Raw genomic sequence first — 27,117 nt, 5'->3', positions numbered from 1 at the left:
TTCTTTAGCCCACTCTGCCACCCCAGTTCAGACATGGCTATATGCAAATCAGTCTGACCCTGTGCCTCATGGGAACAGTCCAGCCCGAACTGTCAAGCCATGCCTTCCCTGGACCGGAAACAAGCTTCCGAGGACCGGTTTCTGGCATTCCAGCCGTCTTCAGCCCGGCTTGCTTGAATCCAGTGGCAAAGTGAGCAAGGGACTCACATCTGAGCATACCCTGAATCGTTTTTGGCCACTATAGGTGTGGCAGGGTATACTCAGACATGAGTCCCTTTCTCACTGCTCCATCAGGATTCAAGCAAGCCGGGCCGAAGACGGCTGAAATGCCAGAAACCGGTCCCCGGTAGCTTGTCTCCTTTCTGGTGAAGAATTGGCTTGGTAGTTTAGTCTGCCCTGTTCCCATGATGCACTGGGCCAGGGACAGACTGATTTGCATATAGCCAGGTTCTGAGCTGGGATGGGGCAGTGAGATAAATAATGGTGATGGATCAAGCCCTGATCTTTGGACTGGGTAAGAGTGGTCTGCTTAATTCAGATACTCTGTTCATCACCACCCCCTTTTATGAATCGTTTTTGGCCACTATAGGTGTGGCAGGGTATACTCAGACATGAGTCCCTTTCTCACTGCTCCATCAGGATTCAAGCAAGCCGGGCCGAAGACGGCTGAAATGCCAGAAACCGATCCCCGGTAGCTTGTCTCCTTTCTGGTGAAGAATTGGCTTGGTAGTTTAGTCTGCCCTGTTCCCATGATGCACTGGGCCAGGGACAGACTGATTTGCATATAGCCAGGTTCTGAGCTGGGATGGGGCAGTGAGATAAATAACGGTGATGGATCAAGCCCTGATCTTTGGACTGGGTAAGAGTGGTCTGCTTAATTCAGACACTCTGTTCATCACCACCCCCTTTTCTGAATCGTTTTTGGCCACTATAGGTGTGGCAGGGTATACTCAGACATGAGTCCCTTTCTCACTGCTCCATCAGGATTCAAGCAAGCCGGGCCGAAGACGGCTGAAATGCCAGAAACCGGTCCCCGGTAGCTTGTCTCCTTTCTGGTGAAGATTTGGCTTGGTAGTTTAGTCTGCCCTGTTCACATGATGCACTGGGCCAGGGACAGACTGATTTGCATATAGCCAGGTTCTGAGCTTGGATGGGGCAGTGAGATAAATAACGGTGATGGATCAAGCCCTGATCTTTGGACTGGGTAAGAGTGGTCTGCTTAATTCAGACACTCTGTTCATCACCACCCCCTTTTCTGAATCGTTTTTGGCCACTATAGGTGTGGCAGGGTATACTCAGACATGAGTCCCTTTCTCACTGCTCCATCTGGATTCAAGCAAGCCGGGCCGAAGACGGCTGAAATGCCAGAAACCGGCCCCCGGTAGCTTGTCTCCTTTCTGGTGAAGAATTGGCTTGGTAGTTTAGTCTGCCCTGTTCCCATGATGCACTGGGCCATGGACAGACTGATTTGCATATAGCCAGGTTCTGAGCTGGGATGGGGCAGTGAGATAAATAACGGTGATGGATCAAGCCCTGATCTTTGGACTGGGTAAGAGTGGTCTGCTTAATTCAGACACTCTGTTCATCACCACCCCCTTTTCTGAATCGAGTGATGCTGTGGTGGCGCTGAGTGGTGCTGTGGTGGTGTTAATTGGTGCTGTGGTGGTGCTGAGTGATGCTGTGGTGGTGCTGAGTGATAATGTGGTGGTGCTGTGTGATAATGTGGTGGTGCTGAGTGATGCTAGAGTAGCGCTCAGTGATGATGTGGTGATGCAGAGGGCAGAAAGGCTCAAAAACAGTCTAACAAAGGGCAGAGGGGCAGAAAAACAAGGGAAAAACAAGTTTAACAGAGGGCAGAAGGGCACCAAAAAACAGTCTAACAGAGGACAGAAGTGCAGAAAAACAAGGGAAAAACGAGTCTAACAGAGGGCAGAAGGGCACAAAAACAGAGTATAACAGCGGGCAGAAAGGCACAAAAACGATTCTAACAGAGGGCAGAAGGGCACAAAAAACGAGTCTAACAGAGGGCAGAAGGGCACACAAACAAGGGAATAACAGAGGGCAGAAGGGCACAAAAAACGAGTCTACCAGAGGGCAGAAAGGCAGAAAAACTAGGGGAAAATGAGTCTAACAGAGGGCAGAAGGGCACAAAAAACGAGTCTAACAGGGGGTAGAAGGGCAGAAAAACAAGGGAAAAACTAGTCTAATAGAGGGCAAAAGTGCAGAAAAACAATGGAAAAATGAGTCTAACAGAGGGCAGAAGGGCACAAAAAACGAGTCTAACAGGGGGCAGAATGAATCCCGCCCTGCTTGTTTTTCCACGAAGATGCCACCTTTTTGTGCAGTACCTCTACTCAACTGGAGTACTTTCTACTGTCTAATCAGTAAGTGCTACCTCGTTGGCTTAAATGTATAGGGGCAGATTTACAATAACTGGCGCATCCCCAGGGATGCGCCAGTTATTGTGCGCCGCAGCTCCGCCACCCATGGTGCGCCGCATTTACAATGCGGCACACCATGTGGCAAAAACGGCACAGATGCATGACGCATCTGTGCCGTAAAAGAAGCGCTTTGCTTGAGCTGCGTCGCAAGTGCGACGCAGCTCCAGCAATGCTCTGGGGGGCCCTATCTCCCCAATGCTCCGTCAAGCCTTGGGCCTGCTTCAAGCAGGCACAAGGTTTTGACGCAGGATTGGCCTAAAAATGACTGAGTGAAATCTTGTAGATTTGTCTCAGCCACTTTTAGGAGGCGTTCCTGCGCCAAAACGCCTCCTGATGGCTCAGGGCTTTACAACTTGACGCATCTCTCAGATGCGTCATGTTGTTAATACCCAGCACCATGGCTCATCTTTTGTGCTGCCGCTGCGTCACAAAAGTGACGCAACTGCGGAGCTAAAGAGGCGCAAGCAGCTTGTAAATCTGCCCCATAGTGCTTTTACTACACTGTAGCTGCGTAAAGGGCCAGAAGATGTGTCTCCAGTGACCATGTGTGCCTGTGCCAGTGTTACAGGCACACATGGTCACTGGAGACACATCTTCTGGCCCTTTACGCAGCTGCAGTACAGTAAAAACACTATACATTTACCCAATGAGGGAGCACTTACTGGATTAGCCAGTAGAAAGTACTCCAGGGCAAATCGCAAAAAATCCGCGATTTCGCAGGAAAATTCAGGAGTTTGCAGATTTTTTTTGCTGTTTCGCAGGGAAATCCGCTAATTTGCAGAACACAAATTTGCAAATTTCGCCCATGCTTATAGGAGACACCCAGCTGTTGTATGTCGAGTCATGAGGGGTCAGCAGTACCTGCAAGCAGGTCAAAACAATGCTGGTTTGCTCTGTCATACTCCGTCAAGTTCCCTGACTCCATCTTTATGTCTCCTTTCCCCGATCAGGCAAAATACGGTATTAGCAGTAGGGGAACCTCAGAGACCCCAGGGCAACATCCACCAGGAGCGGGAGATTACTTGTCCCACAACTGCAACATCCGAGAGCCACCAGATCATGCCAAGTCAGGCCTCCCACGACAAGAGAAGCAGAGATGCGGACCAGGAAAGACCCTGGCAGTTGCCCCCCTCGGAGGCGGATCGTCAAGCTGTATACTGCTGCAAGTCGGTTGTGAACAGTCCCTTTAACACTAACTTGTATCATGTGACATATTAGGCATCCCGCAGGGCTCCCCTAGGTATCCCAGGGGTAGGAGTCCTGTAATTAGGAGCAGGGTCTTCATAAATGATGTTTTATAAACCCTAGTGAGGGAGATATTTCACATTTCATTTTTACCATTGGAGATGGTTGGTCTCACAGGATAATATTTATGGAACATAACTATTGCTTGGGAATGATTAAAATTACCATTTAAGAACTGAACTGATTGATATTGATAAATCCAACAATTTGCCATTGTTGAATGTATCCTAACTTACGAAGAAGTAAGCCAAAATACAGCCGTTCTGCAGTCTTACTTGATTGTTGAGTTCCAATAGACTCTTAGCACGGCTACTATGATCAGGTGATGAGTGGGTCTCCAGGAGAGAGGCTGCATGCTGGAGAGAGCTCTGCAGCTATACAGGAGGCCAGGGCCGGGAGAAGGGTCGTAGAGCATGAGGCTCCAAAGGAGTTCAGGGCAGGCAGGAACTGCCAGCCCTACATGCCCCAAGTCCCCTGTGCCGCAGCCAGATAGCATACTTGAGGAAGGGATTTGCAGATGTTAGGGGAAGAGAGCTATGGAAATGAGTTACACTGAGAGTTGGTTTAGTTAGCTGTTACTGCTCTGCTGATATTTTAGCCATGAAGGACTCCAGGGGAATAGTGCTTTCTGGGACAACAAGATGCTTGAGAGAAAGTGGTCATAGGCATGGGTGGCACCGGCATGACTTGGTACTTATAAAACTTGGTACTTATATAGCGCACAAATCACCACCAGGGCATCTAGGCGCTGTACTCATACCGCTGTAGGAACCCTTCCTGGTTTTTCCCTGTGAAGTGTTCACTCCTGTGTACCCCCATGGTGAAACCAGGCATCCCAGCGCTGTTGGGGCCATTGTGGAGATTAAGCAAGCTATTGCCCAGAGTTGCAGCGTGGGACCCATGATTAGAATAGGCACTGAGGCGAGAATAGCAGGTCCGAGGAAATTTTGAGCCCGAGACCAGCCGAGGTGGAATTTGAACCCTGGTCCTGGGCCAGAGCTCTGCATCAAGGTCTGCCGCTCGAACCATTGAGCCACACTTCTATACTGTGCATCACAATAGTAAGGAATTATTCTGTTTGACACTACAAAAAGAAAGAGTATTTTAATGCTGAAATCCTAATCTGCACCCAATGGCCTGCTGGTGAAGTCTGTGCCTGATGAAATGTCTGGGACTAAAACTCTGAGTACTTGCTTCAAGAAGAAGTAAGGAGTGGATGCCCTATAACTGCAGGTTATTAGATTTTAACTGACCCTTTGTCCAGCCAAAGTCCTACTACTGGAGTGCATACAGTGGAGGTTTAAAGGGTTGACCAAGTGCATAGTGGGGAATGAAGTCTAAGCTTTCCTGGGACCATCTAGGAGATTCTAGACCAATCAATTTGTGTTTTGGACACTTGGAACCCACCAGATAACCTTATGGTAGGACCTCAAAAAGTAAGGGAAAGTTTACGAAAAGTTTTGGAAAAAGATCTAGGAGGTGACTGACCTGACTACAGAGCCAAGCCATCCACCTAGAATCTAGGTTTCTCCTGCTGATGAGCCTTAGAGGGCTGAGTTATAGAGTTTGACCAGGAGTTCCTTAAAAATCAAGCTTGCAAACCATCACCAAATCCTTACTGTTGTGCCGCAGTGAGTGCCCTCGGCAAAAAAATCGAATGTAAAATGTTTACTGAGGCCTCCTGCGTGGGGTATCCAAGCAGGGCTCCATTCTGGTCGGCATCAAATTTTGACTTTGCCCTGGTCAGCGTGATCAGATGTCCAGAAGTAGGGCGATTGGTTTCTAAGGACTAGAACGTTTTTATTCTTTAAAAAAATCATATCTCAGGTCCCCTACTTTGGATTTTGGTTGTTATGGTGTAATTTTAAAGACATAAATATTTCCAATTTTCATAAGTTAGGAATCCTAACTGTAGGACCCCTAAATGCCTTCGGTGAATACCGAAAGTCTTAAAGTTAGGATTTTTCTCAGTTTAGGAGTCCTAAAGTTAGGAGTCCTAACTTCTGTGAATACTGAAATGAGTAAGTGCCTTCTGTGAATACAGAGTAGTAAGTTTAGGATTTTGTCTTAAGTTAGTTCTATGAATCGGGCCCCTAGTCATTTGACAGAGGCTCGTGATGAATCAAGAGTCCAAGAAATGAAAACCAGAACAAAACTGGGGAAATGTTTTTAAACAATGTTAGACTGACCAGTCATATTTCTTGTGTGCATTGGGTCAAAGGGAGAGACATAACATGCTTACCATCGTCTAATATTTGTACCATAACAAGTCTCTCCTTGCACTGTCTCACTGTGCGGAGCCTAGCACCATTACATGCACCCTTGCTTCATATTGTTAGGGTGTTTGTGTTATGGAACTTTATTGCTTGCTTTCCTGCATGAATGTATACCATAATGCATATGTTTTTATATTACGTGCATTTACCACTTCCCACATGAGCTGCTAAATGAATGACATGTGGGAAGAGGACATAAGAAGGAGCAATGAAGATATTACTCAGGTATTCCTCAAAGTGACGCTTGATTCTGCTGCAACTATAATATGTTGCCATTACCAGGTAGACTACTTAAAGATTGTTAATAATGAGCCACACAGGTAAGATGGATTGGTATTGAGCTGTGTGTTACCCGTGAGAGTAGGTGAGTGTAGGTATGTGGTAAGGCTGGCCCTGAATATAGGCAGTCACAGTGAACCCAACTAATTGAACTTAATAGCTTGGTTGAGAAGGATCAACCTCCCATTCTACATCTGTGGATCTAAGGTGTGTGTACGAGTGAAAGTGATGCTGAGTAAATATGTCTGGTGGGTTGGTGGAAGTTAAAAAGGTGATTGTGGTAAGCAGCTCCCAGTGCTAGTCTTAGTGATTTGAACTGGAAGTGCTTCTGAATGGGGAACCAGTGAAGCTCTCTAAGTAGGGTGTGGTGTGGGTTTGGCGCATCTGGTGGTGGCGCTTTCGATGGTTTGAAGTCTGTGAGGAGATGGGTTGGGATGCCAGCGTACAATGATGTGACATGCTACAATCGGCTTGTAATTAAGGTCTACATCATGGTACATCTAGCATTCAGTGAGAACCAATTGAAGATGTCACATAACATTGGTATGTGTGGATGCATGAGGAGGTGACAGAAATGACCTGAAATTTCATGTTGAGGTAAGTGTCCTAGGTTTTAGCATGGTCTGTCATGGGGGTTGTGAGTCCAAGATCAGCAGGCCACCAGGTAAGCTCTTATTCCCAAATATCAGCACTTCAGTGTAGTTGAGCTACAGGCAGTTTTATTTTATCCAATTGCCCACACTGGTCATGCATTGTTTGATGTTTGTCTTTGTGGTGACAATGTCATATGATAGGAACAAATTAGTTTGGCGTCGTCAGCCTAGGAGATAATGTGGATTCTACTGGATCTGATGATGTTTGCCAGAGGAGTCATGTATATGTTGAAAAGTGTGGGGGTGAGTCATGATCTCTGTGGAACTCTGCAGATGAGGTCCATGGGTTCTGATATGAACTGTAATGAGCTGTGTGTAGCCTGGTGATGAGGGTGTAGTGGGCGACCAAGGAGGAAGTGGCCAGTAGTCTGTCCATGGTCCGTGGCCCTTCGTATCTGGGGAGCCTCCTTACCTGCTATACGCCCGCACAGCTTCTTAGATCTTCTTAGATCACATGGGACTGGCTTGCTGTTGGTCCCTAAGGTTAAGAGGGCCAGGATGGGTGGTAGGTCTTTTCCGCTTTTGGCGGCCCAGAGCTGGAACAAACTCCCTCTTAGCCTCTGGATAGCACCATCCGAGCTGAAGTTTAGGAAGGATCTCAAAACCTATCAGTTCTCATACCAATAACACGGTTGATTCAGGCCTTAGCATTCCGGCTCTGCTTCCTCCGTTCACCCTAGCGCGGGGACACGCTGGTTTGGCTTAACCAGGCGCTTTATATTATTATTATTATTATTATTATTATTATTATTATTATTATTATTATTATTATTATTATCATAGCAAAACTTTGGGTACACAATTTTTTGCCAATTGCTGCTGTCTAAACAATCTTAATATAAAGGGTAGTCTTTCAGTAGGAGGAATTGATTTGTCAGTCTAACTAGAGGTGTGAAGGAGGCTAGCCTGTATATACTCCCAATAAGGAGTTTTTAACTGTTTCTTTGTGGCAAATATCAACGTAGTACGGTCTGTCCAAAAGGTGAGACGCATGTGGGCTGGTACGAACACGGCCTCAAGGGCAATGGGCAGTATCTAAGTTGCTTTTGACTATGTATAAATTTAGCCTTTGAGTACTATTTGCATGACCTTGCCTGGCACACATGGTTACTAAACGAGGGGCCATAGAGATTGCATATTGTATGGGCATTAAAGGCAATATCAGTTCATAACAGATGATGACTATCACAATCATATTCCCATTCAATGCCTCTCAGTTATGTTACACTGTACACGTCGCAGCCTAGCCTCACACAGCAGACATTGTGCAACAAATGGTTAAAATATGGATTTTCCCATGCAAACACCCATAATACATTCCCATGTATTAAGGTGCTGTGACAAATCCATAGCTGTCATTCTTGGCCCTCACATACACAGTTGTCAAGAGTAGGAACATATATATGGTGGATACCTAAACCTTTTTTCAAGTGTCCACCTATCAGCTGCACACACACCCACCTTTTTAGGTGTATGGAGCATCAAGTGAGCAATGTAGTCCTTCATTCACATACACATCCACACCATAAACGTAAACTGGCTGTGCAGCTCATAGTCATGCAGTGCTTCGAGACAGCAAAGAAGGCACCAATGTGTCTCATTATGCGTTTTACCTGAATATGATTATGTGATTGTTTTAGGATTTTTAAAGTACCTAAGGCACCCCCCAAGAGGTGTCTCTGTACTCACAAAGTGCATAGTTGGCCAGACACAGTGGAATAAGTTAGAACAATAAGGTCTTCAGAAGCCTGCAGAGCTTCAGAAGGTCAGAGCATTCACACAAATGGATTAGAAGTTGGTTCCAGAATGTAGGGGCTAAGTGGAAGAAGGATTTCCAGCCTAGCAAAGATTTCTTGCAGCGTGGGACCACAAGTAGAGATTTGGTCCCTGAGCATGGTGTCCTAGGAGGCTGATATATTTTAATTTTTTCTTGAAGCGGATTTGCTCCTGTACTTGCAGCCAATGCAGTCTTCTGCAAGAGAGGGCGAGAGGTCAGGATCATTGGAGACCAGTCTTGCAGCAGTGTTTGGGACTACTTGCAATTTGTTCAGTGATGCTTCACTGGCTGAGATCAGCAACACATTGCAGTAGTCCAGTCGACTCAATACGAGTGACTGGATCAGGGTTTTTAAAATAGACAATGCAGGAAGAGAAATACTCTTCACAAAAGACCTAGTACATCGAAGCAAGCACCAATGGTGGTAGAAGCCTGCTCCTTCATATTTCTTTTATGACCCACTCTGATCCATACATTTTTTACCACAGTCGTAGGCTCCAGTGCAGGTCCCAATTCTGTTGGCCACCAGCTCGGAGACCACCTCCAAATTTGTCTCATCCCACTGGCAATAGCTTTCATACCTTCTGAGAGGATGAACTGGGCATTGGGATCATGTTTGTCAAAGAATAGCAGGAGTTGAGTATCATAAGCATTGGAGATGGGTGTAAAACCTAGCTTCCTGAATAAACCTGCCAAAGGGGCGACATAGATGTTAAATAAAGTGGGATTGAGATATTGTTAGAGGAAAGTTTTGTTGGCAGTTTAACTTGAGCTGGGATGCTCAGGGATGCCCATACTAAAATGAAGAAAGCAAACGTGTGAATCACAGAAACCAAGCCGAAAGGTTCATCAGATTTATTATAACCCCTTGGCTGCGGGGCCAGTCAGTCAGTCAAAATACTTTATTGCGATAACTTAATATCATACAAAGACAATGGCAAATATATAATACATTGATACAAACAACACATACATTGAGAGCAATTAAAAACAGTTAAGATTAACAAGTTAAAAATCATCATACCTCATGTTACAATTTTATATCAGCATGAGTAATACAAAGTGCAAAGTGCTAAAGTGCAAAGTGCTAAAGTGCAAAGAGGACTTAAAAGGGCTTAAAAATACTAAGGTGGTCCCCAGCAAAATATTCAAAACTAGCAACTACTGACCCTGTTACAGTGCTTTCTAAGGTTACTAAACCAAAACGATCACAAACAAACAGTCTAACTAGAGTGCTGGTCTATACTACAAAGGGAGGTAGACACATTTTTAAATCTAATGATCCTGCTTCTAATAGCTCTCACCAGGAAGCTAGCCACGTGAAACATAATCCTGGGAGTTTGTAACAGTTGTAAATAGATAAGAGCAGGTCTAACTAAAATGAATCCTGCTTCCTTGAGTATAGGTACGAGAAACAATCTTCGAGCTTCATTGTAATAGCTACAGAACATTATAAAATGCATGGTACTTTGCTCAGAGAAATGGTCGCAGGAACAGGGTGGTGCCTTTTCTGGGGTACTCCATACAGGATAAAAGCCCAAATTAAAATGTATCAGATTAAAACGGAAACAAGTTAAAATAAACCTGTGGTAGGGATGGGTCACCACGTTAAGGTAACTGTCAGGACCATTAGGTATAGCCAACAATAAACTGGCCCTGACACAGGGTTTTTTCAGCTCAGTTTCTTCCCTCTCCAGGGATAGGAGCTCCTTCATTGCAAGTTTGGTGTAAACAATTTCTTTAGATGTTATAGAGTCAATAACAGTATAAAGCTCAGGCCTCCCCAACCTCATAAAACTTTCCTTAATATACATCAACCAACTTATCCTGTACACATTATCTAGGGTCAAACAGTCCCTCATTATGATATGATTTAGGGGAATTTCTATGTTAAGCCACATCCTCAGCCAAGCAACTAAAGGTGCTATTCTGATCAGGTCTGAGATGTAGCCTTCCCCCAATTCCATATGGACGGTGTAGGACGGGGTTGACTGAGGGACACCCAGAACAGATCTAAAAAATTTGTTTTCCACTGTCTGTATGGGTTCCACTCCCCTATATCCCCACAATGAGCCACCATATGATGCAACTGAAATACATTTAGCCTTATATATTTTACTAACAGCTGCAAATGGCCTACCCCCCAGTTTTTTAGAAAACCCATGGAGGGCTGCAGATGTCCTAGCCAACATGGTTGCTCTGCTATTAACATGGGGACCCCAGCTACCTTTCTCGTCAAAGGTGATCCCCAGGTAGGTAAAGGAGGAGACGCGTGCAAGCTTTTCCTGCCCACAGAGAAAGATTTTATGAAAAGGCCTCCTAGAGGCCCTGCCCATAAGCATAACCTGAGATTTTTTCGCGTTTATTTTCAGGTCAAGTGAGCCCATAAAGGATTCAAAGGCATCCAGGAGTCGTTGAAGCCCCACCCCGGTACGTGCAAGAAGAACCGCGTCATCAGCGTAAAGGAGAACTGGTATCCCCTGTTCCCCTGCACGCGGGATGTCGCTTGTAACGCCCCTAAGGGCAGGCTCCAAAGCGTTCACATATAACGTGAACAACAGTGGTGCCAGTATACATCCCTGTCTGACTCCCTTTTCAGAAGCAAAGACGTCTGTACACCTTCCATTCGAGGAAACTCTAATTTTAGCAGTAAGGCCAGAGTGTAGGTCAGCCAATAAATTAACTATGGACCTATCCAGGCCCATGTCAAGTAATTTTAACCAGAGCTTAGTTCTGTTGACCATATCAAATGCAGAGGAGAGGTCCATGAAACCAAGGTACATGGACCCATCCTTGGCCCTGGTGTATTTCTCGATCAGGAAGTGGAGATTAAGGCATTGATCCAGGGTACTTCTTTTAGGTCTAAACCCATATTGCACGTTAGTCAAGATATTATTCTCTGTAGCCCATTCGTTCAATTTGACTAATATGACTCTCCCTAGAATCTTGACTGAAGAATCTATCAGTGAAATTGGTCTATAACATGCAGGATCCTGCCTATTTCCTTTTTTAAAAACAGGAATAATTATAGATGTTTTCCATGACTTGGGGATATTATCATGGTTTAAGGCATTAAAGACCCTGCAAAGCAATCTTGACCAGAAGTTAGGGAAGCATTTAAAGGCATCAGCAGGAACACCGTCTGGTCCCGGTGCCTTTTTTTTCAGGGTACAATCTATTGCATATAATACTTCCCTGACTTCAAAGTGCAAATGGTTCCCTATTGGAATAATATTTGCATCCTGTTTCCTAGTTTCAGCATTATTGTGATCTGAATAGATGTCTCTGAAGTGTTTGATCCAACCCTCGTCAGGGATGTTAGTTTCTAGGGGGGAATTATCCTCCCCAGTGAGTAGGGGTTGGTTGACAATCCTCCAGAATTCTCCACTATTTTTTAGTATGGCTGGATCAGTGAGTTGTGTCCAGGCTTCATCTTTAAGCTGTTTTTTCCTTTCTGCAATGGCCTTTTTGTATAGTGCTCTACTATTACTGATGAGATCACGATCTTTCGGTACGGTTTTTAAAGCATTGAGCAATGCAGAATGTGCTTTTGAGCAACTGTGATCAAACCATCTTTTAAAAGGTTTCAACTTGGGTTTGCTAGTCACAGAAAGCCTGCAATTTATCTTACTACATATGCTACTAAATGCAAGGATCACCTCCCCATCATTAGATACACTGGATAAACACACTCCGACCTCCTCCTCAGCATCAGAAAGAACCTCTTGTACGAAGGGTTCTGGGATTATGCTATCCCATTTCAGTCTACGTCCCTGATCCTTAACTTTGAGCTTTCTTTTTTCATAACAAGGACCATAATAACGCCCTAAAAGCTCAGAGGCTACTAGGTCCAGGGAAACTGGGTTATGATCACTGAAAGCGGAGACCACAGTTCTATACATTAAAACCTTAAGTAAAAAACATGCAGAAATGAAAATATAATCAATAATAGAGCCATTGTCTGTTCCCTTAAAAGTAGGGGCCCTAACCCCCCCCCCCTCCCCACAGCTGGATTCGTATAAGTTCCATCTTGCAAGGAAGTTCTCTAAACAACCCCCCTGTTTGTTATGTTCAAGATGGACCAGTGCACAATTTGGAGGGGATTCTGAGTCATCGCAAACACACATAAGTGCACAAGGGTGTATATTAAAATCACCCAAAAAGATGATTTCAAATGCATTAACATCTTCACTATAGACTGACAGAAAGTAATCCAATCTACCTAGACTATATGATGTACAGTCGACAGCGTTGGAATTATAAAAATTTATAAACAAAATATTGGGAGATTCCACACAAGACAATTCAACAATAAGACATTGCTCAGATCCTGAGTCACATTTCTTAAGGCTACCTTTGATGTCTAGTTTAAAGAGGCTTAACAGTCCTCCCTTCGCTCTTCCTGCTGTGCTAGCCACGGCAGGAATACAAAAATAACTGTAGCCGTCAAGAGAGAAACTATTATTTGTGTCCCAGGTTTCCTGCAAAGCAACGATGTCATACTTGGTTATAAAATTTGTCCATGATGCATTGCCTACTTTAGTCCTAATACCTGCTATGTTCCAAGTAAGCATACTGAGTGCTGGCACAATATTCTCTGTTTGATTAGGATGTTCTGACAAAAGTCAGTCATTATGGTCCAAAAAGGATAGAGGTGCAAATCGATTGGACAATAAGAGGGGTTGAGCAAAAGGATTCTAGTATGCTAAGGGAGCGGATTGATTTACAATATTCCGGTGTTGTTCACGGCCCCATCTATTGTTTAGATCAGAGTTAATATCCCATCCAAAGGCTGGTGTCTTAGGGTAGGTGACGTTCTGCTGTTCTCCATAAAAGAACTTCAAAGTTAATGGTACAACAGAACCCTGCCTGCGTTGGGGTGGGAGTAAATTAATGAGGATGTTTGGCAACACACCAGAGTGTGAGAAGCTTACTGCCACACAATCCCCCTTAAATTTTTTGGGGCGGTTTCCTAGCCATGATACCCGTTTAGCGGTTTTCATCTCTTGAGCCAGCTGTTGACCCCCCCCTGGGGCTAACCTCATATTAGTTGTAAGCCACTGCAAGGCTTTATTAGACAGAGAGGAAGGGGATTCTTCAGTACCGGCTTCTAAGGGTGGTACATTTGCCAGTACTAAAACAACAGGTGAGGCTTCGACTATAAATTGAAGTGGGTCAGTTGGCTGAGCTTGTGCAGTGGGTATCTCAACCGTTAAAGGACCGTCCCCTCTATTATTATTGGTTCCATTAGTTTTTGGGTCTGGAAACTGAGGTGGCGAATTATGTAATCCTTAATCGGTATTCTCCCCCTCCTGATCATCAACTTCTCCAATATTATTGTCCAGGTTTGTTACCAACATCGTAACATTATCAACACCCTCTGTTAGTTTATTCAACTGCCCTCCCAGCTTTTTGACCTCGGATTGTAATTTATCAATTTTGGTGAGTAATGGTTTAACAATGGATTTGATTTTACTATCTATTAAGTCAGCAATTCTATCAAGCAAATCCTCATCATGGCTGACATTAGACTTAACACTTCCCCCTCCAACTTCCTTCAGGTTAACTTTTGGAGTGTTTACCCTCTTCCTCCTAGTCCCTGATCTTAGTCCTCCCCGTTTAGGCGGGTTTTTGGTTTTCACAGTGTCTAACCGGGAAGTTTGTTCAGAGATAGAAATATCTTCATCTGTAGGGTCAACACGATTTTCCTGATCCAAATCACTGTCAGAATTATTTCCATGCTCCACAATAAGAACCTCAGGTCCAGACAACATATTATCATTTAAAGTGCCTGATTCCTGCGTGGTGGGGCAATTAGAACTGGCATCAGGAAGAGTCTGCAGGGGAACTAAGTCATCAGGTGAGGGGGTTTGAGAAGGGGACAAACAGTGTAGGTCAGGTGACTGACTCAGACCCAGGGATTCTCTCCTCTGTAGGTTAATTTTTTTCACTGTTTGCACCATGTAGTTTTCCATTGTGTTAGCTGGTGGTGCAGATCCCTTTTTAGACATACTGATGAATATAACGAATAGCAAAGACTCCTCAAACACACAGGGAATTATGTATCATAAACAATACAGTCTTACTTGGACAGTAGGATGCCTCGTGAGCCTTATGCAGGGTTTCTGGCCCAGCCCCTGCCTCCTCCTGCCGATGAGGGCCGTAGAGGGCCCGCCCTTTACCCGGGCTTTGCCCCGGGCGTCCCGCTCGCATCCCGCGTCGCGGGGGTTCCGGTGTCTTTATCCCCGCGTTGGCGCTCTCCTTGGCGCGTCTGCCGTCACTGTAGACGCGCCGCCGCGAGGCCTGCCGGGAGCTGAAGTCCCCCGGAGCGGTGGCGCGGAGTCCGGTGTCTTACTGACTCTTGGCGGTGGCGGCAAAGGTAAGGGAAGCTTCTTTCTCCCCTGTGTGACTCTCTTGGCGGTGGCGGCGCTTTAGGCTGTGTCTCCCCCGCTCTGCCGGGGTTCCGGTGTCTTTATCCCCGCGTTGGCGCTCTCCTTGGCGCGTCTGCCGTCACTGTAGACGCGCCACCGCGAGGCCTGCGGGAGTTGAAGTCCCCCGGAGCGGCGGCGCGGAGTCCGGTGTCTTACTGACTCTTGGCGGTGGCGGCAAAGGTAAGGGAAGCTTCTTTCTCCCCTGCGTGACTCTCTTGGCGGTGGCGGCGCTTTAGGCTGTGTCTCCCCCGCTCTGCCGGGGTTCCGGTGTCTTTATCCCCACGTTGGCGCTCTCCTTGGCACGTCTGCCGTCACTGTAGACGCGCCGCCGCGAGGCCTGCCGGGAGTTGAAGTCCCCCGGAGCGGCGGCGCGGAGTCCGGTGTCTTACTGACTCTTGGCGGTGGCGGCAAAGGTAAGGGAAGCTTCTTTCTCCCCTGCGTGACTCTCTTGGCGGTGGCGGCGCTTTAGGCTGTGGCTGTGGCTGCGGGGCACATTCCCCTGCTGTGCTGAGGGGAGGGGTGGCACGCACAGTGCCCCGGTGCTCATGACAAGCTCAGCTCGTCATGAGCCACGGTTCTCGTGTGCTCATGACGAGCTGAGCTCGTCATGGCCACGCCCATTTCAATAGAACGCTCAACACAGCAGGGGAATTATCCCCGTGTGTGAGGGTTCTAACGGCCGTGACGAGCTGAGCTTGTCATGAGCACACGGGAACCGTGGCTCATGACAAGCTGAGCTCATCATGAGCATGGGAAGGTGTTAAGGCACCGATTCAAAGAAATGATAACGGGACACAGAAAAAAATCACTTTGTTTTCACATATAATCACATTATCAGAAGGCCTCATTTTGTATGGCCTTCAATTTTTTTTCAGAAAGCATTTGAAATTCTTAGATGAAAAACACTTCAGACAAGCACTATGAGATGAACCCTCAAAGACATATTTGTAAATACAATATGAAATACTCAGCTTTAATTAAGAAATAATTCTCTCAACATACCAACCAGACTTTGGCTGTGATGCTAAATAAAACACACATTTAATAGAAGGAAAACTGCTTTGCAATTGCAATATAAGTCTTAAATTTAAAACCTGAAAACATCAATTTAAAGACTGCTTGGCATATATAATATATGGCAAGCTGAATTGGATCATAAAAAAAAGCAATCAAAAAATCAAGAGCACTTAGGTAGTACCCACATACTGTCTGCAACCTGTGGCACAAGACAGAGTGAAAGTCCGAGGACTGACCGGTGGGTTTCATACTTATAACCCTAAAAGCAGAAATTAAATGGAGAAATGGTCAGTTGTACTTATGTCACTAATACCCACAGGCGTACATTTTATGAGAACTAAAATAAATATTCAGAAAAAGGTGGAACTTCACCTGGTCAGGGGGCAGTGTCTCACGCTAAGTGCATGTCTTATGTTGCATAGGGCTAGTGAGAACATAATGATAATAAATGAAAAAATAGATAGGATAACCCCTTGTTTGCCAACACCCTGTTCGCCACAGCACTTACTTCCCTGTACTCTACTCTGTGAGAAGTTCTGCATTCTCAAGATCAGTTGTCTTCCTGCGGTCAGTACTTTGTGTTCGGTGTTCTTGCGGTGTGAGAAAAGGTGTGACAAAGAGGACTGATTGTTGGGCTCACATGAGAATGTTGACCACACGAAGACAGTGGGGGTGTGGGCCAGGGTGCTTCACTGAGAGAAGCTGCTTGAGTTTTCAGGTCACAGAGGCTTAGAGCCGGCTGCGTTCAGGACGATGGGCCCAGAACTCTCATCAATTTAACAAAGGCCTACAGATCAGGCTGGCAGGGCCTATGTGAGGGATTCAGGCTGGCTGGCAAGGCAAGGATGGCCCAGGATTTCTTATATGGTAAAACTGGACCCTGTCTCAACATGATCCCTGAGGTACTCCTTTGGTTAGTTCTGTGGTCTCAGAACAGAAGAGACCCAGTTGACAGTCTGGGTTATGTGTGAGAGGAAACTCATCATCCATTGTAAGGCTTTCCTTGTCTCCCAATCTCACTGAGGTATTTCTTCTGCTGGTTACGTGTCACCACACCCATGGTATGTCAATAAGTTGCTTCAGTTATAGGTCACTGAGCCGGCCTGATCATGTTTTTCTGACTCGTTGTTATTGGAGAGGTTGTATTGGGTGATTTGATAAAATTTGTGTTCACACATGTATTATTGTACCTATTTCCATGCCTGCACGCTCCATAATATTTGAGCTTATACATGCTGCTCAAACGCGACCACAGGAATAGATAACCTTTCTAACTCATGAAATTGAAACATTGAGGACGTGCACTGATGTGGGTTTTCTCTTGGACCTTTAATGCAATGCTTCAATTTGGCGAATTTCTCTCATTTGCAATCATATTTTCCCAGAAGAAGTCCATTTACATGGATGAAATGTGTTGCTTGTCTTCATTAAACACATATTATGCTCTGTAAAACAAGAAAGCAAAATAAAGACAAGAATCATATCTATGCTTTGGGTTATTGCTGTGATGCATCTCTACACCTTATACTACTATTTGTAACCTATTTAGTTTATACTCCTTTGCAGCAAGTCCCTGTAGTGTCTGCACACAAATTGTATATATATGAATAGAACTCTACTTTTGGAACACGGGTTAGGAGCAGCCTTTCTGGTTTGCTGCTCTTTGCTCTACTGAAATATGTGTCATTGACATCATTATTAACAGACATATAAACATAGTTTGTGACAACAGATACCATGTGTAACATTAATTTTGACTTGTGAAATACAGTATTTTTGTCTAAGAATGGGATCGCACATGTAGAGACACACAACAGATTTGATTATGAGGCCAGTAAGTTATTTGGCCTGACTGCAAGTGATACATATACATTGTAATGTGCTGATACAGAAAGAGTGTGTCACATCACCACTGTGCTTCTCCCATCTCTCCTCTGTTGATGACACAATTAAGGTACTTTGCAGCAAGCAAAGCCTGGTCCCAGTATCTGGTGCAGGCTCCGTCATGGTTGACCAGAAGTTTTGTATTTGTCCCGCTCAATCACGACCAGATAGCCCCTTTCTGCGGTTTATTCTTCTAAGCAATACATTTCAGTTTATTCTTTAAAATATAATAACCCAAGGTCAACCTAATGGATTTTTCATTGTGGTATTATTTTGATAATTGTATTAAGCTCTAGTTTCGCACCAGGTGAGGTGTCTTAAAGAGTGGTGTTTTTATAGTTCTACTGTTTGAAGTGCTGTACAAATATGTTACACGTTGCCTCTAAAGTTAAGCCTTACTGCTCTGTGCCAAGCTACCCAGGGGTGAGCAGAGGTTAATTTCATTTAATTACTTCAAAATTGTAATTATTAATCCATTTCTGTAAATTTGTCATACCAGGTGCTGTGAAAGGGGAGCTCCTGATCGAGCTGTCCCATGCTCCTTTCTTCCACTGGACGTTTCCAGCCTGTGACTATTTTTCAGACATCATTCTTGGCGGCTCCACTGACCAGTGTGTTACGGTGATTGAGAAGTGGAGGAGAAATGAACCTGGAGTTTTGGATTGGAGTCATGTGTTAATGATGCTTTTTGAGCATCAGGGCAACAGGTATGCATTCTGCCCCTGATGATGTATTTCAAATGCCTACCTTTGTTAACCTTGCCAGCAATCCCAGCACCAAGGGATATAGGATTACTTTCTTTAAATCAGTTTCAATTTTCCAGAGGTGAGCAGCAGGTTCATGCAAGGTTTCCATTGTTGATTCTAGAAATGTATATGTTGCTTATAAAACTGTTTTCCATATTTGAGCCTGTAAGTGAGCAAGCATGAACTGTCTCTCACCATTTCTTGAAATGCACCACATCAATTGGTGTGTAAAGTGTTTTGCAATGTACTAAACACACTTTGTGATTCGGTAAAGACGTATTCCATTGCACAGAGGTTCACTAACTCATTCTGAATCACAAATAGGAGAAGTCATGAATGGGTAACTCCTCTGTTTCCTATCATTATCTATGAGATGTATCACTGGTTTGTGACTGAAATTGTGGTAATAGAAGTTTAAAAAGTTAGCCCTTGAGGAATCTTGTAGGTGTGCCTGCTCCTGTTAATAATGCTCCTTAATGGGATTTTGTTTACAACAGTAGCAGAGCATCCTGTAAGGAACATGGACAGCTTTGAAAAAAAATCCCATTTTGTAATTTAAATACAGGGATTGTGGTATGCTGTTCCTCATAAATGTACATAAAGTGCCCTACCTATTTACTAAACATTAGGTCGCTTTCTACTTACCCAATGTAAATAGCAATTTTGCAATGTAACTATATTATAAAAACTCGAACGGTGGTATTACTCCTAGGCTATAGGCGCTTTCAGGTGGAATTTACACACATCGATTAGGTTATAGTGATTAAATGGGACGGTGCTGACAGGTATAGAGAACCAACTCTACATGGGTCAAATGTACCCATTGATGCCACGGTTGAGGTGCTGGGCAGAGTCCTCCTGCCCATTTAGAGACTTGGGAATCCAATGTAGGAGTCATGTCTAGAACACAATATGGTTTTATGAGGGGATTAGGCACAACTGAGCAATGCCTTAATCTCTCTGTAATTATTAACAACTACGTGAAGGACAGAAAGGGTTCAATCCACTTGGCCTTCATGGATATGTCCAGCACCTTTGACACAGTTAACCGGGAGACATTGTGGGTCGAGGTGAAAGGTATTGCTGTAGGTATCCCTTCTCCAGAGGTTGCACCTTAACACTATGGTCGCCATAAGATATGGCACCCACAGAGAAAAAACTGAGTCAATCACATCAACAGAGTGTGTTCGTCAAGGATGTGTCCTAGTCCCCTTCTTGTTTTTAATATATATTAATGGCCATTTAAGGAAGTAGGGAGCTTGATTTCCCTAAAATTGACGGCAACTATGTTCCTTTATTAGATTTTGCAGATGACACAGTGCTTCTGACTACAACAGCTAATAGCCTTCAGAAATCCCTCAATATTTTCACAGATTTTATGTTTTCACTCAACCTAAAAGTTATCTTCACCAAATCATATATAATGGTTCTAAGTCTACAAGAACCAGGAACTTTGTTGTGCAAGACAAAAAACTAGGAAAAGTAGACAATTGTATATATTTGGGGAATGTATATAGCTACCAGTTGAAATGAGATCCACTTGTTGCAGCCCATCGTTCAAACAGGGCCATGGATGGGATATATCATTTTGCACTCAGGTTAGGCCACAAGCCAGTGAGGGAATGAATGAATGTGTAAAAAACAAAATGGCTTTCAATTGCAACCTATGGGGCAGGGGCCCGGGGACCCCACTCAAGCCGCCAGCTACAAACACTGGATATTTTTTTACTAAAAGGCTTTTACTGACCCTATGGAGTGCGCCCAACCGCCTATGTCGTCAGGAACTGGGTCTAGAGTTTATAGAGGATCACATATCTAGTGCTCCCTTGTTTCTATGGGAAAAGATGTGGCGCTAAGAAGAGTTAACATTCTCTTTTGAAGTAATCACAGAATGCAAAAATTTGACTCATACCCAAAAACTACCATGGCTTTGCTTTGTGAATGATGCTTATCATGAGATAGGACTGGGGCATTATTATGATATCCCGGGAAACAGTCCATTATATATAGTAGAGTCATTATTTTTTAGGGACAATTCGCTCCATCCTGTACAATACAACAAGGGCCCAGTACAGTTTCCCTTTGCCCGGCAGCAATACTATTTAACTTTTACTACTAATTTGCAAACCAGATTTTATTTAACAAGATTTTGTTTATGCATTGTGTACTTTTTATTGGTATTTCCACGCAAAAGTGGGTTGGCTGAAAAGTGTGTACCTTGTCCGTGGGACAATTTCACGGGTCAAAGCACTATGCACTTCACCTTATTTTGCACTGTATATGAAATGACAAGGAGAACATTGTTATTTCCATTATTAACCCTTTCCGTGTTCGCGTCGGCCAATGGCCACCGCAAGCACTACCTGGCTGGTGCTCCACAGGACCATTGGCTGACGCAGCCCCGCCCTTTTACATATTCTCCCGCACTGCGGGAGAATTTGCGCCACGGTTAAGCGGTTACGGAAAATCCATCCCTGCACATATACACATATGTTAATGGTTTACATTTTCTGCACTCACTGGCTGCCCCAGACATTGGGATTATTGTAAATAAAGTTTCTTTGGCTTTCAGAAAATGTGACGAAGTAAGAGCCCCCGCATAATTCTTGGTTCTCATAATATACTTTATAAACATCACAGGACCTGACCTCTGTAGAACGAATGTCCTTATATTTTTATGACTCACTGGGAGTTTCTTAACAACTTTTGACTTCTCCACAGGTACAGCTTACTGCCAGTGACCTGTTGGTCCAACTATTCAATTTAAATAGAACGTCAATAACCACATAACATACACACATAGGAGTGTCTTTGTTTAAACCTTCAAATGGAAAGGGGTGACCATTCGGTCCCCCCGAACGTATGGCCGAGTACCACGAGCCCCCCGGGAAGCCATTTTTGGGGGGGAGGCGAGCCTCGGCTGGTATGCCCGAAGCGGCGTAGCCGGGGCGCGCTGTTTCCCGCCCTCGAGTGGGCTGGCCTAGACACTGACGCAGCTGGCCACGCCCTAAGGGCAGGCAGGGGCGGGTTTACGCCCGCCCTGAAGACGGATAAAAGGAGCAACAAGCCAAGAACGCATCCTCTTGTTCCTGTGCTCTGAAGCTGCACCCCCTCGCTGCACGTGAGCTCGAGACGGAACGAAGAGCCAATTTTGAAAGTGGTAATCTTTCTTGTTTGTCTTACAGATACTCTGTTGGGGAATGCCTAAGAAAGTTGGAAAGCGAATGACTACCGACCAGATGCTGCGTGTTCTTATGAAAGAGGTGACCGACCTAAAGAAGCGAATGGCGGAGAAAGATGGGGAAGAGGGACCGAAACGTCCGTTGGCTGGAGCAGCTCCGGGAGGAAAAGGCAAGAGGCCCAGAAGGGGAGCAGCTGGAGGGGACATCCCGGTTCCCTGTACCCCACTCGAAGAGCCAACTCCGGTGCCGGCGGAGGGGAATCCGATTCCCGTGGTGGTCACCCCCGTGTCCGGGGAAGATATGCCACCCGAGCTGGCAGCACAATTAGCAGCGTGGTTGGGTAAAAATAACGAGGGCGCCACGGCTGACGACGCACGGTTTTTGATGAGGCAACTGCGTGAAACAAGGGAGGCGGCGAAGGCAGCATCGCCAGTCATCACGCCGGCCGCGGCAGGAGGAAAGCCACCTGGGATAGGCTCAGCCGCAGACACAGCTTCCGGTTCAGGTAAGCGGCCATTGCCGATTGCGAGGGATGAGTCTGCCCCGTCAAGAAGGGAAAAGTTGGGTCAACATGTCCCTCTAGCTATTAAGGAGAAGATATGGGCAGATGAGTATGTAAACATCTTCTCGTTGCTTACCGATCATTATGAGATGGAATATGTTAAGAGCCAAAAGGAGCTCATGCACCCGAGTGTCTGGCGCGCAAAGATGGCCGCCTTCAAGGTAAATGAGAACATTGGCAATTGGGGCAAGGCGTGGGGGATTTTTACATCCATCCTGGGCGAACGTAGGCCCAAATTACTGTCTGAATTGCCGATTTATCAGTCACGGATCATGGGGTATTCCGTGTCACATGGGGGCAATCAGTGGTTCTGTTACGATAATATTTTCAGAAAAGCGAAAGAACATGATAAAAACTTAACTTGGGATTGTTACGATTCTGTGTCATGGTCAAAAATGGCGGATACTGGTATGTTGAATTTGCCATTAGTAGGGAGTAGTGTGGGGGAGTCCTCCCGCCAATATTCTGGGACCTCCTTTCGATCAGGCGCGAGTAACGAATACCAGTCCAGGCCGAACGGCACCACAGGTAAAAAGGGGAGTTGTTGGAACTTTAACAGGGGTAAATGTACGAGGCCCCAGGGGTCATGCAAATTTAGGCACGAATGTAGCGGGTGTGGGCAAGCGTCCCATCCTGAGTCCATGTGCAGAGCCAAAACGGGTGATAACGGGGGTAGAGGAGGCGCCAAACAGGTCTGAAATAGTCCGAGGGGCGCCTTTACCTACTCCGATTGATACCATGGCAATGATTCCTTGGCTCAGCGAATACCCGGACCACGCTTCCGCTGGGGTGTTGGGGAACGGGTTTTCATATGGTTTCCGCATCCCAGTGGGGGAGTTTCAGGGTTTAGCGAAATGTAAAAACCAAATATCAGTCTTGCAGCACACGACCGTGGTACAGGAGAAGATTGGGAAAGAGGTGGCTCGAGGTCGAGTCGCCGGTCCGTTTAATGTGCCACCGGTTACTAACTTTGTTTGTTCCCCCTTAGGGGTGGTCCCCAAGAAGGACCCGGGTGAGTTTCGGCTGATACATAATTTATCAGCCCCACGTGGTCTTTCCGTAAACGATGCGATAGACCCGGCAGTATGTTCAGTACGGTATGCATCTTTCGATGAGGCCGTAGCCATTTTGAATCGCCTAGGGCCCGGTGCGCTGATGGCGAAATCTGATATCGAGTCAGCGTTCCGGTTGCTCCCGGTACATCCAGACGATCAGCGTCTTCTTGGTTTCACGTTTCAGGGACACTATTACATGGATAGATGTATGCCAATGGGTTGCTCTATATCTTGTTCCTATTTCGAGCAGTTCAGTTGTTTCCTGCAATGGGTCTTCACAAGGAAGACGGGGTTTCATCAGGTTATGCATTATCTCGATGACTTTTTGTTTCTAGGGGCAGCCGGGGATCCGGAATGTGGTCAGGCTTTGAATGAATTTTGTGTCTTAATGAACCATTTTGGTGTGCCATTGGCACCCGGTAAGACGGTGGGTCCTTCGACTTGCCTCGAGTTTCTGGGGATCGAGCTCGACTCGGAGGAGGGTTGTTTTCGTTTACCAAGAGAAAAAGTGCTTAGGTTCAGGGCATCCCTGGAGACGTGTATTAGTCAGTCTAAGGTTAAGTTGCAGCAATTACAACAATTGGTGGGACAGCTGAATTTTGCCCTGAGAGTAATACCGATGGCCCGCCCCTTTTCCCGCTCGATCGCTCAGGCCATGGTCGGCCTGAAGGAGGGTCACCATCGCACGAGGCTCTCGGCCGAGGTTCTCCAGGACATGCGCATTTGGTTGGCATTTCTGGCGGATTTCGATGGTCGAGTTGTCTGGAACAAACCGGCGGTGTCCTCCGAGGAGCTGGGGCTGTGGACAGATTCGGCAGGGAGCATTGGTTTTGGTGCCATCTTTGGCACACAATGGTCGGCTCAAAAATGGCCGTCATGGTGGCATGAGGATGGGTTGACGAGTAACATTGCTTTTCTTGAACTGTTCCCCATTCTGGTGGCCCTGAAAACTTGGCCTGAGGGGTTTAGAGATCACTCTGTGGTATTCTGGTCTGATAACATGACCGTGGTTGAGTGTATCAATAGCCAGGCGGCACGATGCAAATGGATCCTGAGGCTGCTGAAAGAAATTGTCTTGTTGTGTATGCAATTGAATGTCCTATTTAAGGCAAGACATGTGCCGGGGGTGATGAACCAAGCGGCTGATGCGCTTTCTCGTTTCCGTATGCAGGCCTTCTGGGGTTTTCTGCCCACAGCGGACCCGGTGGCGGCACCCTTTCCCGAAGCTCTCTGGTCTCTCGGTGCCCCGAACTACGAAACCTCGTGGGAGAGAGTTTAGCACCCAGGACAAGGAAGGCATATGAAGGGGCGTTCCATTCCTATTTGGCCTTTTTGGGGACTGCTGGAGGGGAGCTTTGGGGCCAGGAGGAGTGGGTAGTAAATTTCCTGCTGTCTTTACATCAGGCAGGCAAATCTGTGGCTACTGCCCAGAGGCATCGGGCAGCCATTTCCTTTGTGGCTAGGGCTTATGGGATCCAGGACCCGACAGCATCTTTCGTTGTACAAAAAGCGCTACGTGGGTGGCAACGCCTTGAGGGTCGCAGAATAGATGTAAGGTGCCCAATAGGTCTGCATAGGCTGGCCCAGTTATTATCTGTACTCCCTTCAACGTGTTCATCCCAGTATGAAACAGTGTTATTCCAAGCCGCTTTTGCGCTGGCATTCCATGGGGCTATGCGGTTAAGCGAACTAGTGGCGAGGAACAAGCGGGATGTGACGGGGGGACTGTGCCGAGAGCACGTTCAGGTCAGAGGGGAGACAATGTCCATCTCGTTTGTCAGGTCCAAGACCGACCAGGGTGCGATGGGGGACTGCATAATCATACAAAGGATTCCCGGGTCCTCCATGTGCCCGGTAAGTTGCGTAGAAGAATATTTAGCGCAAAGGGTGGCATCATGGGGGGGACATTGTTGCGACACGCTGACACCACCCCACTGACGAGGTTTCAGTTTCAGCGGGTGCTTGCGATGTCAATCTCCGCTGCGGGCTTGAACCCCGGCGAGTTTGGGACCCATTCCTTTCGGATAGGGGCTGCTACAGAGGCTACAGCCAGGGGTCTGAATGTCGAACAAGTTAAACGTGTGGGGCGTTGGTCCTCGAACTGTTATAAAAGGTATGTGCGGTTGCACATGTTGTGAAGCTGTAATGATGTACTCACGCTTCTTGTTTTCTTTGGTTTTCAGTTGCGCAAGCCTACGAGGCGGGGCGGACTGTGCAGTCGACCCAACACCGGGTCAGCGGTCAGACATCACCGGCTGTGAAAAAGGAGGTGTGGGTCGTGGGCCACTCATACGTGAGGCGGTCCGCGGACGTATTCAAAGCAGGTGACATGATTCACGTGGCTGGGGAATACGGGTACAGTGTGTCCTTCTACGGAAAGGGCGGGCTCTGTATTGACCAGTTTCAGTCATTTTTTGAGGGTTTGTTAGGGCGGACGAGGTCACCGCCGGCTATAGTCATAGTACATCTTGGGGGCAACGAATTGGTGTCCACTGGTAGACGACTACTTCTTGAGGCAATGCTTTCCACTGTAAGTTGGTTAGCGAGAAGAGTTCCAGGGTGCACAATCGCATGGTCCCATATGATACCGCGAAAAGTGTGGCGGGGGGCTCTTTCAGTTTCTGCTCTGAATCATTCAGTAAGGAAGATTAATAATAAAGTGAGTCGATTGTTCCGTTCAAGTACACTGCATTCTATTTCGCATGGTTGTATTAAAGGGGACAGTATGTATTTGGGTGATGGTGTTCATTTGTCCCGGGTGGGGAACGAGTTACTCATAGGAGACCTGATAGCTTGGCTGGGGACTTTAAGACATGGAAAGCAATAAGGAGGACCCCACTCTACTACGTAGAGGACGGTGGGGAAATTGTCATTAAAGAAAGAACACGCGTCCAGGTTCGTGGGACAGGATGTTGTCTCTTGGCGTGGAACCAGTGGGTGTCACAATTACAATAAGGGGCGTTTTTTACCATGGGGAAGGCAAACTATGTACATACTTGTTTCAACATGTTAAATAAATATTGAGAAAAGTTCTATTGTGTGGAAACATTTCTGTTTGAAATAGTTTTAGGAAAGTTGCACGTAAGAAACACAGGTCTAGGACAGTGACAATGTTATGGGCTATTCATTCAAATATATATAGTCAAAATTATACATTTACTTCGTCAAGTGCACACATATATAGGAAGCTCTTAGATTAAAAGCATATAAACACAATCGTTTGGTCACAATATTTAAATTTTATTACATATTTACACAATATAAAAACATATTAAAAACATTTTTCATAAATATGATCACCACAATATTAAAAAGTCAAAGAATCAAGAGGTCGACGCGGCGTTTCGGCTTTTTTCTAGTATGCCTTCATCAGGACTGATTCTAAACAATTAAAATCATAAAACACAAAGTTACCAAACGAGTAGAATACATGAAAAGACATTTTTTCGCGAGCACTCATGTCCTAACCCCCTTAATCTAGGATGAACAGATTTTCTTGCTATATATGCACATTGTCAGTACATTCCCTTAAGCCTTTCTCTATTCTTGTGTTTTTCAAACAGTGCAAT

General features: G+C 45.7%; 1 protein-coding gene across 1 annotated transcript in view; it reads left to right on the top strand.

The window, feature by feature from the left end:
• LOC147718246 (nicotinamide N-methyltransferase-like) overlaps nt 1-27,117 on the top strand; it is a 119,147-nt gene that overhangs the window by 30,584 nt on the left and 61,446 nt on the right. The window contains exon 2 of the mRNA XM_086966654.1: nt 18,503-18,710. Within this exon, the coding sequence (XP_086822780.1) occupies nt 18,503-18,710 (208 nt within the window). The remainder of the gene's footprint in view (nt 1-18,502; nt 18,711-27,117) is intronic.

Source organism: Lissotriton vulgaris, chromosome 4_1, assembly GCF_964263255.1.
Source record: "Lissotriton vulgaris chromosome 4_1, aLisVul1.2, whole genome shotgun sequence".
Lineage (NCBI taxonomy): Eukaryota > Metazoa > Chordata > Amphibia > Caudata > Salamandridae > Lissotriton > Lissotriton vulgaris.
Note: the sequence above shows the minus strand (reverse complement) of the source record. Positions and strands in the feature narration are given on the sequence as shown.